Source organism: Electrona antarctica (assembly GCF_951216825.1).
Source record: "Electrona antarctica genome assembly, contig: scaffold_55, whole genome shotgun sequence".
Lineage (NCBI taxonomy): Eukaryota > Metazoa > Chordata > Actinopteri > Myctophiformes > Myctophidae > Electrona > Electrona antarctica.
In genome coordinates this window covers 61421-81931 of record NW_027638720.1, presented here as the reverse complement: position 1 = coordinate 81931, position 20511 = coordinate 61421, and the positions used below count along the sequence as shown (strand labels likewise).

General features: G+C 41.7%; 1 protein-coding gene across 1 annotated transcript in view; it reads right to left on the bottom strand.

Annotated features, from left to right (window-relative positions):
* LOC306917775 (cilium assembly protein DZIP1-like) overlaps positions 1-20511 on the bottom strand; it is a gene marked incomplete at its 5' end in the record, with an annotated part of 88109 nt that overhangs the window by 22366 nt on the left and 45232 nt on the right. The window contains 4 exons of the mRNA XM_079530684.1: positions 989-1121; positions 1443-1744; positions 2264-2426; positions 6578-6692. Of these exons, the coding sequence (XP_079386810.1) occupies positions 989-1121; positions 1443-1744; positions 2264-2426; positions 6578-6692 (713 nt within the window). The remainder of the gene's footprint in view (positions 1-988; positions 1122-1442; positions 1745-2263; positions 2427-6577; positions 6693-20511) is intronic.

The following is a 20511-nucleotide window of genomic DNA, read 5'->3' as shown; positions in this document are numbered from 1 at the left end:
CATTGCAGTCAGAACTACACACTCACTCCCAATCTAAACTATGGAATTAACTTCCCATTGCAGTCAGAACTACAGAATCACTCCCAATCTAAACTATGGAATGAACTTCCCATTGCAGTCAGAACTACAGACTCACTCTCAATCTTCCGCCGTAGTCTGAAAACCCACCTCTTCAGACTCCATCATGGCCCGTAGCACTTACCCTAGCCCCTTAGATAGCACTTTATGTAGACTTAGATAGCATTTTATACAGACTTATAGCATGTTACGTAGACAGCACTAGAATTGCATTTTGTGTAGGCATAGCATGTCATAGTATCTATGTAGTATGTATAGTTTATATGTATAGTTTTCATTATATAGATATTCCACTGTTACGTTCTTAGCTTACGCATGTTTCATGATAACTACTTTTTTATACATGTGATGTATCGCCATGCTTTTTGTTCTTGCTTAATGTAAATCGCTCTGGATTAAGAGCGTCTGCTAAATTAATACATTATAAATTGTACTCTGTGTAGAGTTCAGATGGTTCAGATTCTGTGTAGAGTTCAGATGGTTCAGATTCTGTGTAGAGTTCAGATGGTTCAGATTCTGTGTAGAGTTCAGATGGTTCAGATTCTGTGTAGAGTTCAGATGGTTCAGATTCTGTGTAGAGTTCAGATGGTTCAGATTCTGTGTAGAGTTCAGATGGATTAAGAGCGTCTGATAAATGAATACATTATAAACTCTGTGTAGAGTTCAGAGTTCAGAGTTCAGATGGTGCCGACTGGGAGTTTCACTGTTACTCAGTGTAGAAATTCTGCCCAAACCCGACCCGACGTTTTAGGGCCGCGTCGGGCCTAAAATCTATGCTAATTAGTCGGGCCGGGCCGGGCCTGATCAGTTAGGGCCCAGTTGGGGACGGGCCTTAATTTTCGGGCCCCTGGGGGTCACTTTGTGAACCAGATCTCTGGTTCCTCCTCTCGGTGGAGGCTCCTATACTCACCAGATCGGTGGTTCCTCCCGGTGGACGTTCCCCACACGCTGGTGCTGCTGGAGTCCAGACTCTTCTTCAGGGCTTTAGAAGCTTCGTCGTCCAGAGAGGAGACCCAGTCGCTGCAGTCCTCCAGGTCCGTGCACTGAAGGAGGGCGCACACACACGCGCACGCACACGCACACACACACACACACACACACACACACACACACACACAATTGTACATTAAAATAAGGTCTATGGTTTAATAGTGTTGTGGTCGAGTCCACCCAAAGCGAGTCAAGGCCTGGTCCGAGGAGAGAGGCCTTCACAGCGCAGCACTCGGTGGCGCGCTACGAGCTTGTAGATCTGCTATTTTTCAATAGCTAAAGTATAACATAATGCTTAGTTAAAACACCAAAAGGGGTTCCCGTCCAGAATGGGTTAAATGTCGACGTCGGGCCTGAATGGGTTAAAGACTCACCATAAGTTCCTGCACCACGTCCTTCCTCCCTGGCAGCACCCTGACGCCCCCTGCTGGCCTCTTCACCTCGTCACTCCCTGGCAGCACCCTGACGCCCCCTGCTGGCCTCTTCACCTCGTCACTCCCTGGCAGCACCCTGACGCCCCCTGCTGGCCTCTTCACCTCGTCACTCCCTGGCAGCACCCTGACGCCCCCTGCTGGCCTCTTCACCTCGTCACTCCCTGGCAAAACCCTGACGCCCCCTGCTGGCCTCTTGTGTCCTCTGTCAGCGACGCCCTGCTCTACTGCTCTGGGCTGATCACCTGGACGGACGGACGGACGGACGGACGGACGGACGGACACACACACACACACACACACACACACACACACACACACACACACACACACACACACACACACACACACACACACACACACACACACACACACACACACACACACACACACACACACACACACACACACACACACACACTCATTACGTCAATGGCCATAAGCTGGTTAACAAGTTCAAAATGTGTAGAAAATCTATTGAAAATAGACGATCTACAAGCTCACAATGAGCTTGTAGATCGGCTATTTTCAAATGGCCGAAATGTATAGGGTTGAAGTGGTCAATGTATGTCTTCTAATCAAAATGAAAATCTCCAAAGTAACTAGTAATTCAAGTTTTCAAATAATTGTAGTGGGAGTAAAAGTACAAATTTTGGCTCCGAGATGTAGTGGAGTAGTTAGAAAAATTGTACTTAAAATTGTACTTAAGTAAAAGTACTTAAGTAAAAGTACTTAGTTACTTTCCACCACTGCACAACACTGACCTTTCCTCTGGTAGCCGTGGATCTCCTGGGGGTGGATCTCCTGGATCTCCTGGATCTCCTGCAGCTCGCTGACGTCAGACCACTCCTCCTCGCTCTCCAGAGTGGTGACCGCTGTCTGGGTCACTGCGCTGGACGCCGGACCCCTGGTGGGGGGCGTGGCCTGCTGGAGGGGGAGGAGGAGGAGGGGCTTGTTTGATTTGATTTGGGTCAAAGACGCGTGGATCTTTTTCTACGTCCGAGCATAGACATGCCTGCCTCTGATTGGCCTACCTACAGCATAGACATGCCTGCCTCTGATTGGCCTACAGCATAGACATGCCTGCCTCTGATTGGCCTACAGCATAGACATGCCTGCCTCTGATTGGCCTACCAACACTGTACAAAAATAAAAGTTACAAGTTAGTTACAACAAGTTAGTTGTCGCGCGTGCCAAGTCTGGCGAGACCATGGGGGGGGGGGGGGGGGGGGGGGCAAGACCCCTTACTCTACCGCTAGTCGCGGTAGAATTCATCGTACCTCCCGTTGTTGTCGATCGGCTCTAGAGTGTGGCTACATTTAGCTGCTCCAGCTACATCCAGGATAACATCCGGTCCGTCGCTAAATGTGCTGCTATAAATCACTGGGCTCTGATTTAATGGGTTAAATAACGTCTGATTTAATGGATTAAATAACCTCTGATTTAATGGATTAAATAACCTCTGATTTAATGGATTAAATAACCTCTGATTTAATGGATTAAATAACCTCTGATTTAATGGATTAAATAACCTCTGATTTAATGGATTAAATAACCTCTGATTTAATGGGTTAAATAACCTCTGATTTAATGGGTTAAATAACCTCTGATTTAATGGATTAAATAACCTCTGATTTAATGGATTAAATAACCTCTGATTTAATGGGTTAAATAACCTCTGATTTAATGGATTAAATAACCTCTGATTTAATGGGTTAAATAACGTCTGATTTAATGGATTAAATAACCTCTGATTTAATGGGTTAAATAACCTCTGATTTAATGGGTTAAATAACCTCTGATTTAATGGGTTAAATAACCTCTGATTTAATGGGTTAAATAACCTCTGATTTAATGGGTTAAATAACCTCTGATTTAATGGGTTAAATAACCTCTGATTTAATGGGTTAAATAACCTCTGATTTAATGGGTTAAATAACCTCTTATTTAATGGATTAAATAACCTCTGATTTAATGGATTAAATAACCTCTTATTTAATGGATTAAATAACCTCTGATTTAATGGGTTAAATAACCTCTGATTTAATGGATTAAATAACCCCTGATTTAATGGGTTAAATAACCTCTGATTTAATGGGTTAAATAACCTCTTATTTAATGGATTAAATAACCTCTGATTTAATGGATTAAATAACCTCTTATTTAATGGATTAAATAACCTCTGATTTAATGGGTTAAATAACCTCTGATTTAATGGATTAAATAACCTCTGATTTAATGGGTTAAATAACGTCTGATTTAATGGATTAAATAACCTCTGATTTAATGGATTAAATAACCTCTGATTTAATGGATTAAATAACCTCTGATTTAATGGGTTAAATAACCTCTGATTTAATGGATTAAATAACCTCTGATTTAATGGATTAAATAACCTCTGATTTAATGGGTTAAATAACCTCTGATTTAATGGGTTAAATAACCTCTGATTTAATGGATTAAATAACCTCTGATTTAATGGATTAAATAACCTCTGATTTAATGGATTAAATAACCTCTGATTTAATGGATTAAATAACCTCTGATTTAATGGATTAAATAACCTCTGATTTAATGGGTTAAATAACCTCTGATTTAATGGGTTAAATAACCTCTGATTTAATGGATTAAATAACCTCTGATTTAATGGATTAAATAACCTCTGATTTAATGGGTTAAATAACCTCTGATTTAATGGATTAAATAACCTCTGATTTAATGGGTTAAATAACGTCTGATTTAATGGATTAAATAACCTCTGATTTAATGGGTTAAATAACCTCTGATTTAATGGGTTAAATAACCTCTGATTTAATGGGTTAAATAACCTCTGATTTAATGGGTTAAATAACCTCTGATTTAATGGGTTAAATAACCTCTGATTTAATGGGTTAAATAACCTCTGATTTAATGGGTTAAATAACCTCTGATTTAATGGGTTAAATAACCTCTTATTTAATGGATTAAATAACCTCTGATTTAATGGATTAAATAACCTCTTATTTAATGGATTAAATAACCTCTGATTTAATGGGTTAAATAACCTCTGATTTAATGGATTAAATAACCCCTGATTTAATGGGTTAAATAACCTCTGATTTAATGGATTAAATAACCTCTGATTTAATGGATTAAATAACCTCTGATTTAATGGGTTAAATAACCTCTGATTTAATGGATTAAATAACCTCTGATTTAATGGATTAAATAACCTCTGATTTAATGGATTAAATAACCCCTGATTTAATGGGTTAAATAACCTCTGATTTAATGGATTAAATAACCTCTGATTTAATGGATTAAATAACCTCTGATTTAATGGATTAAATAACCTCTGATTTAATGGGTTAAATAACCTCTGATTTAATGGGTTAAATAACCTCTGATTTAATGGATTAAATAACCTCTGATTTAATGGGTTAAATAACCTCTGATTTAATGGATTAAATAACCTCTGATTTAATGGATTAAATAACCTCTGATTTAATGGATTAAATAACCTCTGATTTAATGGATTAAATAACCTCTGATTTAATGGATTAAATAACCTCTGATTTAATGGATTAAATAACCTCTGATTTAATGGATTAAATAACCTCTGATTTAATGGATTAAATAACCTCTGATTTAATGGGTTAAATAACCTCTGATTTAATGGATTAAATAACCTCTGATTTAATGGATTAAATAACCTCTGATTTAATGGATTAAATAACCTCTGATTTAATGGATTAAATAACCTCTGATTTAATGGATTAAATAACCTCTGATTTAATGGATTAAATAACCTCTGATTTAATGGATTAAATAACCTCTGATTTAATGGATTAAATAACCTCTGATTTAATGGATTAAATAACCTCTGATTTAATGGATTAAATAACCTCTGATTTAATGGGTTAAATAACCTCTGATTTAATGGATTAAATAACCTCTGATTTAATGGATTAAATAACCTCTGATTTAATGGATTAAATAACCTCTGATTTAATGGATTAAATAACCTCTGATTTAATGGATTAAATAACCTCTGATTTAATGGATTAAATAACCTCTGATTTAATGGATTAAATAACCTCTGATTTAATGGATTAAATAACCTCTGATTTAATGGGTTAAATAACCTCTGATTTAATGGGTTAAATAACCTCTGATTTAATGGATTAAATAACCTCTGATTTAATGGGTTAAATAACCTCTGATTTAATGGATTAAATAACCTCTGATTTAATGGATTAAATAACCTCTGATTTAATGGATTAAATAACCTCTGATTTAATGGATTAAATAACCTCTGATTTAATGGGTTAAATAACCTCTGATTTAATGGATTAAATAACCTCTGATTTAATGGGTTAAATAACCTCTGATTTAATGGATTAAATAACCTCTGATTTAATGGATTAAATAACCTCTGATTTAATGGATTAAATAACCTCTGATTTAATGGATTAAATAACCTCTGATTTAATGGGTTAAATAACCTCTGATTTAATGGATTAAATAACCTCTGATTTAATGGATTAAATAACCTCTGATTTAATGGATTAAATAACCTCTGATTTAATGGATTAAATAACCTCTGATTTAATGGATTAAATAACCTCTGATTTAATGGGTTAAATAACCTCTGATTTAATGGGTTAAATAACCTCTGATTTAATGGGTTAAATAACCTCTGATTTAATGGATTAAATAACCTGATTTAATGGATTAAATAACCTCTGATTTAATGGGTTAAATAACCTCTGATTTAATGGATTAAATAACCTCTGATTTAATGGATTAAATAACCTCTGATTTAATGGATTAAATAACCTCTGATTTAATGGATTAAATAACCTCTGATTTAATGGATTAAATAACCTCTGATTTAATGGATTAAATAACCTCTGATTTAATGGGTTAAATAACCTCTGATTTAATGGGTTAAATAACCTCTGATTTAATGGGTTAAATAACCTCTGATTTAATGGATTAAATAACCTGATTTAATGGATTAAATAACCTCTGATTTAATGGGTTAAATAACTCCGGGCATTCGGGGAGTTAAAATGTAGTCAGGGGGAGGGGCTTACCTGCTTGGCTTGGGTCTGCTGCCTGGAGGCGGGGCCCCCCAGATTGGAGGCGGGGCCCCCCAGACTGGCCTCGTCTTCCTCTTCAGACTCGTCCTCTGAACTAAAAGGAGACGTCCTGAAAGGGAAGGAAAACCAAATGGACCCTTAATGATATCAATACGCATAATACGTCACTGGCCATAAGCCGGTTAAACATCCTCTGACCTGTAACCAAATGGACCCTTAAACATCCTCTGAACTGTAACCAAATGGACAAATGGAATCAAACGGTGGTTCCGTGGCTCAAATGCAGAATAAATAAATAATGGACTTTGATGTGAAAAGGGTTGTTAAACCAGTGCGTTAATATAAAAGAACCGCGCAAAAAATGCCCCATTCAAAGTCGATGGGGAAACGCGTGAAAAAACAGAAAACGACACGCTACTTTGGAGCCACATTACTCTGGCATACTGTTACGTAGAAACACGATTTAAACGTCAAACAGCACACGAAGCCATCGACTTTGTCGTGGTTCAGACGGAATTAGAATACGTTGCACGGTTTGCCCGCTATCGCAGTTCAAAGTGTGTGTGGTCTGAGCAATAATCTCAACTCAGAGTGTCGCATGCCCAGAGAGAGAGCGGGTCAGAGTGAGATGCCACTGTGAAGACTGTACCGAAATTCAGAATCGGTATCGGCAGATATGACCCTGCAAATAATCGGATATCGGTCATAATTGCATAATTGTGCACCCCTGCTATCTCGCACTAACAAGAGAATATGCATTGGCTGAATACCCGAGCATGGTAAACGACCCAAAATGTAGGCAAGCATTGACTAGTACAGACTCAGTGAACACAGCCTTGCAATAGAGAGAGGCTGCCACAGACAGACCCCGCCCCCAAGGGAAGACAGACTATAGCCTACACAGACTATACACCCACTGTACACAGACTATACACCCACTGTACACAGACTATACACCCACTGCACACAGACTATACACCCACTGCACAAAGACTATACACCCACTGTACACAGACTATACACCCACTGCACACAGACTATACACCCACTGTACTATACACCCACTGTACACAGACTATACACCCACTGTACACAGACTATACACCCACTGCACACAGACTATACACCCACTGTACACAGACTATACACCCACTGCACACAGACTATACACCCACTGCACACAGACTATACACCCACTGTACTATACACCCACTGTACACAGACTATACACCCACTGTACACAGACTATACACCCACTGCACACATACTATACACCCACTGCACACAGACTATACACCCACTGTATACAGACTATACACCCACTGCACACAGACTATACACCCACTGTACACAGACTATACACCCACTGCACACAGACTATACACCCACTGTATACAGACTATACACCCACTGCACACAGACTATACACCCACTGTACACAGACTATACACCCACTGTACACAGACTATACACCCACTGTACACAGACTATACACCCACTGTACACAGACTATACACCCACTGCACACAGACTATACACCCACTGTACACAGACTATACACCCACTGCACACAGACTATACACCCACTGCACACAGACTATACACCCACTGTACACAGACTATACACCCACTGTACACAGACTATACACCCACTGCACACAACGTGTGGTGGAAACAGAGGTACACATTCTAACCACTATACCAAGACATCAGGGACACATACTGTCCACTATACCAAGACATCAGAGACACATACTGTCCACTATACCAAGACATCAGGGACACATACTGTCCACTATACCAAGACATCAGAGACACATACTGTCAACTATACCAAGACATCAGGGACACATACTGTCCACTATACCAAGACATCAGAGACACATACTGTCCACTATACCAAGACATCAGGGACACATACTGTCCACTATACCAAGACATCAGAGACACATACTGTCCACTATACCAAGACATCAGGGACACATACTGTCCACTATACCAAGACATCAGGGACACATACTGTCCACTATACCAAGACATCAGAGACACATACTGTCCACTATACCAAGACATCAGGGACACATACTGTCCACTATACCAAGACATCAGAGACACATACTGTCCACTATACCAAGACATCAGAGACACATACTGTCCACTGTACCAAGACATCAGGGACACATACTGTCCACTATACCAAGACACCAGGGACACATACTGTCCACTATACCAAGACACCAGGGACACATACTGTCCACTATACCAAGACACATACTGTCCACTATACCAAGACATCAGGGACACATACTGTCCACTGTACCAAGACATCAGGGACACATACTGTCCACTGTACCAAGACATCAGGGACACATACTGTCCACTATACCAAGACATCAGGGACACATACTGTCCACTGTACCAAGACATCAGGGACACATACTGTCCACTGTACCAAGACATCAGGGACACATACTGTCCACTATACCAAGACACCAGGGACACATACTGTCCACTATACCAAGACACCAGGGACACATACTGTCCACTATACCAAGACACATACTGTCCACTATACCAAGACATCAGAGACACATACTGTTCACTATACCAAGACATCAGGGACACATACTGTCCACTATACCAAGACACCAGGGACACATACTGTCCACTATACCAAGACATCAGAGACACATACTGTCCACTATACCAAGACATCAGGGACACATACTGTCCACTATACCAAGACATCAGGGACACATACTGTCCACTATACCAAGACATCAGGGACACATACTGTCCACTATACCAAGACACCAGGGACACATACTGTCCACTATACCAAGACACATACTGTCCATTATACCAAGACATCAGGGACACATACTGTCCACTATACCAATACACATACTGTCCACTATACCAAGACATCAGGGACACATACTGTCCACTATACCAAGACATCAGAGACACATACTGTCCACTATACCAAGACATCAGAGACACATACTGTCCACTATACCAAGACATCAGGGACACATACTGTCCACTATACCAAGACATCAGAGACACATACTGTCCACTATACCAAGACATCAGAGAAACATACTGTCCACTATACCAAGACATCAGAGACACATACTGTCCACTATACCAAGACATCAGAGACACATACTGTCCACTATACCAAGACACCAGGGACACATACTGTCCACTATACCAAGACATCAGGGACACATACTGTCCACTATACCAAGACACCAGGGACACATACTGTCCACTATACCAAGACACATACTGTCCATTATACCAAGACATCAGGGACACATACTGTCCACTATACCAAGACACATACTGTCCATTATACCAAGACATCAGGGACACATACTGTCCACTATACCAAGACACCAGGGACACATACTGTCCACTATACCAAGACACATACTGTCCATTATACCAAGACATCAGGGACACATACTGTCCACTATACCAATACACATACTGTCCACTATACCAAGACATCAGGGACACATACTGTCCACTATACCAAGACATCAGGGACACATACTGTCCACTATACCAAGACATCAGAGACACATACTGTCCACTATACCAAGACATCAGAGACACATACTGTCCACTATACCAAGACATCAGGGACACATACTGTCCACTATACCAAGACATCAGAGACACATACTGTCCACTATACCAAGACACCAGAGACACATACTGTCCACTATACCAAGACATCAGGGACACATACTGTCCACTATACCAAGACATCAGAGACACATACTGTCCACTATACCAAGACACATACTGTCCACTATACCAAGACATCAGGGACACATACTGTCCACTATACCAAGACATCAGGGACACATACTGTCCACTATACCAAGACATCAGGGACACATACTGTCCACTATACCAAGACATCAGGGACACATACTGTCCACTATACCAAGACATCAGGGACACATACTGTCCACTATACCAAGACATCAGGGACACATACTGTCCACTATACCAAGACATCAGGGACACATACTGTCCACTATACCAAGACATCAGGGACACATACTGTCCACTATACCAAGACATCAGAGACACATACTGTCCACTATACCAAGACATCAGGGACACATACTGTCCACTATACCAAGACATCAGGGACACATACTGTCCACTATACCAAGACATCAGGGACACATACTGTCCACTATACCAAGACATCAGGGACACATACTGTCCACTATACCAAGACATCAGGGACACATACTGTCCACTATACCAAGACATCAGGGACACATACTGTCCACTATACCAAGACATCAGGGACACATACTGTCCACTATACCAAGACATCAGGGACACATACTGTCCACTATACCAAGACATCAGGGACACATACTGTCCACTATACCAAGACATCAGAGACACATACTGTCCACTATACCAAGACATCAGGGACACATACTGTCCACTATACCAAGACATCAGGGACACATACTGTCCACTATACCAAGACACATACTGTCCATTATACCAAGACATCAGGGACACATACTGTCCACTATACCAAGACATCAGGGACACATACTGTCCACTATACCAAGACATCAGGGACACATACTGTCCACTATACCAAGACATCAGGGACACATACTGTCCACTATACCAAGACATCAGGGACACATACTGTCCACTATACCAATACATCAGGGACACATACTGTCCACTATACCAAGACATCAGGGACACATACTGTCCACTATACCAAGACACATACTGTCCATTATACCAAGACATCAGGGACACATACTGTCCACTATACCAAGACATCAGGGACACATACTGTCCACTATACCAAGACACCAGGGACACATACTGTCCACTATACCAAGACACATACTGTCCATTATACCAAGACATCAGGGACACATACTGTCCACTATACCAATACACATACTGTCCACTATACCAAGACATCAGGGACACATACTGTCCACTATACCAAGACATCAGAGACACATACTGTCCACTATACCAAGACATCAGAGACACATACTGTCCACTATACCAAGACATCAGGGACACATACTGTCCACTATACCAAGACATCAGAGACACATACTGTCCACTATACCAATACATCAGAGACACATACTGTCCACTATACCAAGACATCAGAGACACATACTGTCCACTGTACCAAGACATCAGGGACACATACTGTCCACTATACCAAGACACATACTGTCCACTATACCAAGACATCAGGGACACATACTGTCCACTATACCAAGACATCAGAGACACATACTGTCCACTATACCAAGACATCAGAGACACATACTGTCCACTATACCAAGACATCAGGGACACATACTGTCCACTATACCAAGACATCAGGGACACATACTGTCCACTATACCAAGACATCAGAGACACATACTGTCCACTATACCAAGACACCAGGGACACATACTGTCCACTATACCAAGACATCAGGGACACATACTGTCCACTATACCAAGACACCAGGGACACATACTGTCCACTATACCAAGACACATACTGTCCATTATACCAAGACATCAGGGACACATACTGTCCACTATACCAAGACACCAGGGACACATACTGTCCACTATACCAAGACACATACTGTCCATTATACCAAGACATCAGGGACACATACTGTCCACTATACCAAGACATCAGGGACACATACTGTCCACTATACCAAGACATCAGAGACACATACTGTCCACTATACCAAGACATCAGGGACACATACTGTCCACTATACCAAGACATCAGGGACACATACTGTCCACTATACCAAGACACATACTGTCCATTATACCAAGACATCAGGGACACATACTGTCCACTATACCAAGACATCAGGGACACATACTGTCCACTATACCAAGACATCAGGGACACATACTGTCCACTATACCAAGACATCAGGGACACATACTGTCCACTATACCAAGACATCAGGGACACATACTGTCCACTATACCAATACATCAGGGACACATACTGTCCACTATACCAAGACATCAGGGACACATACTGTCCACTATACCAAGACACATACTGTCCATTATACCAAGACATCAGGGACACATACTGTCCACTATACCAAGACATCAGGGACACATACTGTCCACTATACCAAGACACCAGGGACACATACTGTCCACTATACCAAGACACATACTGTCCATTATACCAAGACATCAGGGACACATACTGTCCACTATACCAATACACATACTGTCCACTATACCAAGACATCAGGGACACATACTGTCCACTATACCAAGACATCAGAGACACATACTGTCCACTATACCAAGACATCAGAGACACATACTGTCCACTATACCAAGACATCAGGGACACATACTGTCCACTATACCAAGACATCAGAGACACATACTGTCCACTATACCAATACATCAGAGACACATACTGTCCACTATACCAAGACATCAGAGACACATACTGTCCACTGTACCAAGACATCAGGGACACATACTGTCCACTATACCAAGACACATACTGTCCACTATACCAAGACATCAGGGACACATACTGTCCACTATACCAAGACATCAGAGACACATACTGTCCACTATACCAAGACATCAGAGACACATACTGTCCACTATACCAAGACATCAGGGACACATACTGTCCACTATACCAAGACATCAGGGACACATACTGTCCACTATACCAAGACATCAGAGACACATACTGTCCACTATACCAAGACACCAGGGACACATACTGTCCACTATACCAAGACATCAGGGACACATACTGTCCACTATACCAAGACACCAGGGACACATACTGTCCACTATACCAAGACACATACTGTCCATTATACCAAGACATCAGGGACACATACTGTCCACTATACCAAGACACCAGGGACACATACTGTCCACTATACCAAGACACATACTGTCCATTATACCAAGACATCAGGGACACATACTGTCCACTATACCAAGACATCAGGGACACATACTGTCCACTATACCAAGACATCAGAGACACATACTGTCCACTATACCAAGACACATACTGTCCACTATACCAAGACATCAGGGACACATACTGTCCACTATACCAAGACATCAGAGACACATACTGTCCACTATACCAAGACACATACTGTCCATTATACCAAGACACCAGGGACACATACTGTCCACTATACCAAGACATCAGGGACACATACTGTCCACTATACCAAGACATCAGAGACACATACTGTCCACTATACCAAGACACCAGAGACACATACTGTCCACTATACCAAGACATCAGAGACACATACTGTCCACTATACCAAGACATCAGGGACACATACTGTCCACTGTACCAAGACATCAGGGACACATACTGTCCACTATACCAAGACATCAGGGACACATACTGTCCACTATACCAAGACATCAGGGACACATACTGTCCACTATACCAAGACATCAGGGACACATACTGTCCACTATACCAAGACATCAGAGACACATACTGTCCACTATACCAAGACACCAGAGACACATACTGTCCACTATACCAAGACATCAGGGACACATACTGTCCACTATACCAAGACATCAGAGACACATACTGTCCACTATACCAAGACATCAGAGACACATACTGTCCACTATACCAAGACACATACTGTCCACTATACCAAGACATCAGGGACACATACTGTCCACTATACCAAGACATCAGGGACACATACTGTCCACTATACCAAGACATCAGGGACACATACTGTCCACTATACCAAGACATCAGGGACACATACTGTCCACTATACCAAGACACATACTGTCCATTATACCAAGACATCAGGGACACATACTGTCCACTATACCAAGACACCAGGGACACATACTGTCCACTATACCAAGACACATACTGTCCATTATACCAAGACATCAGGGACACATACTGTCCACTATACCAAGACATCAGGGACACATACTGTCCACTATACCAAGACACATACTGTCCATTATACCAAGACATCAGGGACACATACTGTCCACTATACCAAGACATCAGAGACACATACTGTCCACTATACCAAGACACATACTGTCCATTATACCAAGACATCAGGGACACATACTGTCCACTATACCAAGACATCAGGGACACATACTGTCCACTATACCAAGACATCAGGGACACATACTGTCCACTATACCAAGACATCAGAGACACATACTGTCCACTATACCAAGACACCAGAGACACATACTGTCCACTATACCAAGACATCAGGGACACATACTGTCCACTATACCAAGACATCAGAGACACATACTGTCCACTATACCAAGACACATACTGTCCATTATACCAAGACATCAGGGACACATACTGTCCACTATACCAAGACATCAGAGACACATACTGTCCACTATACCAAGACACATACTGTCCATTATACCAAGACATCAGGGACACATACTGTCCACTATACCAAGACATCAGGGACACATACTGTCCACTATACCAAGACATCAGGGACACATACTGTCCACTATACCAAGACATCAGAGACACATACTGTCCACTATACCAAGACACCAGAGACACATACTGTCCACTATACCAAGACATCAGGGACACATACTGTCCACTATACCAAGACATCAGAGACACATACTGTCCACTATACCAAGACATCAGGGACACATACTGTCCACTATACCAAGACATCAGAGACACATACTGTCCACTATACCAAGACATCAGAGACACATACTGTCCACTATACCAAGACATCAGGGACACATACTGTCCACTATACCAAGACATCAGGGACACATACTGTCCACTATACCAAGACATCAGAGACACATACTGTCCACTATACCAAGACATCAGAGACACATACTGTCCACTATACCAAGACATCAGGGACACATACTGTCCACTATACCAAGACATCAGAGACACATACTGTCCACTATACCAAGACACATACTGTCCACTATACCAAGACATCAGGGACACATACTGTCCACTATACCAAGACATCAGGGACACATACTGTCCACTATACCAAGACATCAGGGACACATACTGTCCACTATACCAAGACATCAGGGACACATACTGTCCACTATACCAAGACATCAGAGACACATACTGTCCACTATACCAAGACATCAGAGACACATACTGTCCACTACACCAAGACATCATGGACACATGCTGTCCACTATACCAAGACATCAGGGACACATACTGTCCACTATACCAAGACATCAGGGACACATACTGTCCACTATACCAAGACATCAGAGACACATACTGTCCACTATACCAAGACATCAGGGACACATACTGTCCACTATACCAAGACATCAGAGACACATACTGTCCACTATACCAAGACATCAGGGACACATACTGTCCACTATACCAAGACATCAGAGACACATACTGTCCACTATACCAAGACATCAGAGACACATACTGTCCACTATACCAAGACACATACTGTCCACTATACCAAGACATCAGGGACACATACTGTCCACTATACCAAGACATCAGGGACACATACTGTCCACTATACCAAGACATCAGGGACACATACTGTCCACTATACCAAGACATCAGGGACACATACTGTCCACTATACCAAGACATCAGGGACACATACTGTCCACTATACCAAGACATCAGGGACACATACTGTCCACTATACCAAGACACCAGGGACACATACTTCCCACAGATTACACACACCCAACATGAGTTTGAAACTATGACCAACAAACCAATGACAAAAAACGTCCATACCCATAGAAACACACTGGGACTACAAATGGACTACAAATGTCATGCCCCAAATGAGACAGCAGCCCCACTTCTGGTCCGTTAGAACGGTGTACTGCAGGCCAGCCCATAGAAGTCCATTGAAATTCAACTGTAGTTAGCCTACTTTTAAAATAATACAACATTAACTGCAGACTATATTGATTTGAATATGAATACGTTTCCAAATGTATGAAGTGTCTTTGTCAACATATATTGTTGTTTTCTCAATAGAGGATGTATTTCACATTTAATTTAACACTTGAATGAGTTACCCATAATGTTAACAGAGCAGAGAGGAGACGACAGACAGAATGAGTTACCCATAATGTTAACAGAGCAGAGAGGAGACGACAGACAGAATGAGCTACCCATAATGTTAACGGAGCAGAGAGGAGACGACAGACAGAATGAGTTACCCATAATGTTAACAGAGCAGAGAGGAGACGACAGACAGAATGAGTTACCCATAATGTTAACAGAGCAGAGAGGAGACGACAGACAGAATGAGTTACCCATAATGTTAACAGAGCAGAGAGGAGACGACAGACAGAATGAGTTACCCATAATGTTAACAGAGCAGAGAGGAGACGACAGACAGAATGAGTTACCCATAATGTTAACGGAGCAGAGAGGAGACGACAGACAGAATGAGTTACCCATAATGTTAACGGAGCAGAGAGGAGACGACAGACAGAATGAGTTACCCATAATGTTAACAGAGCAGAGAGGAGACGACAGACAGAATGAGTTACCCATAATGTTAACGGAGCAGAGAGGAGACGACAGACAGAATGAGTTACCCATAATGTTAACAGAGCAGAGAGGAGACGACAGACAGAATGAGTTACCCATAATGTTAACAGAGCAGAGAGGAGACGACAGACAGAATGAGTTACCCATAATGTTAACAGAGCAGAGAGGAGACGACAGACAGAATGAGTTACCCATAATGTTAACAGAGCAGAGAGGAGACGACAGACAGAATGAGTTACCCATAATGTTATCGGAGCAGAGAGGAGACGACAGACAGAGAACCTGTTGCTTTTAAGGGACGTCACTGCTTTTACGAGGCTACGAGCGCCGACTTTGAAGAATTCTCAATAATAAATCCTGATCCCGACTGATTTTGTTCATTCATGTCTATATTTTGAACATGTCACAGGCTTATATATATGCTCTACCTACCGCAGAGCTCAGACAGGGTGTTTTACTGTTGTCAACTTGTTGTATAATTAACTTGGCTGAATTGTTGGGAAAATAACCCAGCTAAATGGAGGAGTGGCATATTCTGACATTTTCAACTACCTAGTGAATTCTCCAGATGAGTATTAATAATAGTTAGTCTTGCAAGATGCTGTTTAGATAATTTCCCACAAATACATAACATATAAAACAAAATACAACTAATAATTCTGGGTATTGACAACTTCAAGGGATGCGACCGTGACGTATATACCGTGTGACCACTTTGACTTTAGATTAACAATGCTAGCGCTTTTCACAACTGATGGAGTATATTATAGTACATTGTAGGATGTATATTCAGATGACAGGTATGTGACATTGAAAAGGACAAATCAAACATATGGGACACTTTATTAGAACACAAAAACAAATGGCTACAGCCTCAGTAATGAACCAGTGAAATGAGGGTATTTTATGATGCCTCTCATAGGGACTGCATTGGTACACTGTTGAAACGGACCAGAAGTGGGGCCACTGTCTCATACTAAGCAACTTAAGTATGAGGTATAAAGTACAGCAGCCTTGTGTTCATAAAACAGAAAGATTGGGTATTGGGTAAGACTGACGTTATGTATCATTCAGGACCTTTCACTGCTTTGTCTCAACCATTACTCTATGGCTCTGGTCTCAGCCACCGCGGTAGATATTTTGACATTCTGTTTTTGTTTTGTTTTTTGAATGTTGCCACTACTGTTGGAGCAGCCATAAACTACACAGGTTCATCTCTACTACTGTTGGAGCAGCCATACACTACACAGGTTCATCTCTACTGTTGGAGCAGCCATAAACTACACAGGTTCATCTCTACTACTGTTGGAGCAGCCATAAACTACACAGGTTCATCTCTACTGTTGGAGCAGCCATAAACTACACAGGTTCATCTCTACTACTGTTGGAGCAGCCATAAACTACACAGGTTCATCTCTACTACTGTTGGAGCAGCCATAAACTACACAGGTTCATCTCTACTACTGTTGGAGCAGCCATAAACTACACAGGTTCATCTCTACTGTAGGAGCAGCCATAAACTACACAGGTTCATCTCTACTGTTGGAGCAGCCATAAACTACACAGGTTCATCTCTACTGTTGGAGCAGCCATAAACTACACAGGTTCATCTCTACTACTGTTGGAGCAGCCATAAACTACACAGGTTCATCTCTACTGTTGGAGCAGCCATAAACTACACAGGTTCATCTCTACTACTGTTGGAGCAGCCATAAACTACACAGGTTCATCTCTACTGTTGGAGCAGCCATAAACTACACAGGTTCATCTCTACTGTTGGAGCAGCCATAAACTACACAGGTTCATCTCTACTGTTGGAGCAGCCATAAACTACACAGGTTCATCTCTACTGTTGGAGCAGCCATAAACTACACAGGTTCATCTCTACTGTTTGAGCAGCCATAAACTACACAGGTTCATCTCTACTGTTGGAGCATCCATAAACTACACAGGTTCATCTCTACTGTTGGAGCAGCCATAAACTACACAGGTTCATCTCTACTACTGTTGGAGCAGCCATAAACTACACAGGTTCATCTCTACTGTTGGAGCAGCCATAAACTACACAGGTTCATCTCTACTGTTGGAGCAGCCATAAACTACACAGGTTCATCTCTACTACTGTTGGAGCAGCCATAAACTACACAGGTTCATCTCTACTGTTGGAGCAGCCATAAACTACACAGGTTCATCTCTACTACTGTTGGAGCAGCCATAAACTACACAGGTTCATCTCTACTGTTGGAGCAGCCATAAACTACACAGGTTCATCTCTACTGTTGGAGCAGCCATAAACTACACAGGTTCATCTCTACTGTTGGAGCAGCCATAAACTACACAGGTTCATCTCTACTGTTGGAGCAGCCATAAACTACACAGGTTCATCTCTACTGTTGGAGCAGCCATAAACTACACAGGTTCATCTCTACTTTTGGAGCAGCATTAAACTACACAGGTTCATCTCTACTGTTGGAGCAGCCATAAACTACACAGGTTCATCTCTACTGTTGGAGCAGCCATAAACTACACAGGTTCATCTCTACTGTTGGAGCAGCCATAAACTACACAGGTTCATCTCTACTACTGTTGGAGCAGCCATAAACTACACAGGTTCATCTCTACTGTAGGAGCAGCCATAAACTACACAGGTTCATCTCTACTGTTGGAGCAGCCATAAACTACACAGGTTCATCTCTACTGTTGGAGCAGCCATAAACTACACAGGTTCATCTCTACTGTTGGAGCAGCCATAAACTACACAGGTTCATCTCTACTACTGTTGGAGCAGCCATAAACTACACAGGTTCATCTCTACTGTTGGAGCAGCCATAAACTACACAGGTTCATCTCTACTACTGTTGGAGCAGCCATAAACTACACAGGTTCATCTCTACTGTTGGAGCAGCCATAAACTACACAGGTTCATCTCTACTGTTGGAGCAGCCATAAACTACACAGGTTCATCTCTACTGTTGGAGCAGCCATAAACTACACAGGTTCATCTCTACTGTTGGAGCAGCCATAAACTACACAGGTTCATCTCTACTACTGTTGGAGCAGCCATAAACTACACAGGTTCATCTCTACTGTTGGAGCAGCCATAAACTACACAGGTTCATCTCTACTACTGTTGGAGCAGCCATAAACTACACAGGTTCATCTCTACTGTTGGAGCAGCCATAAACTACACAGGTTCATATCTACTGTTGGAGCAGCCATAAACTACACAGGTTCATCTCTACTGTTGGAGCAGCAATAAACTACACAGGTTCATCTCTACTGTT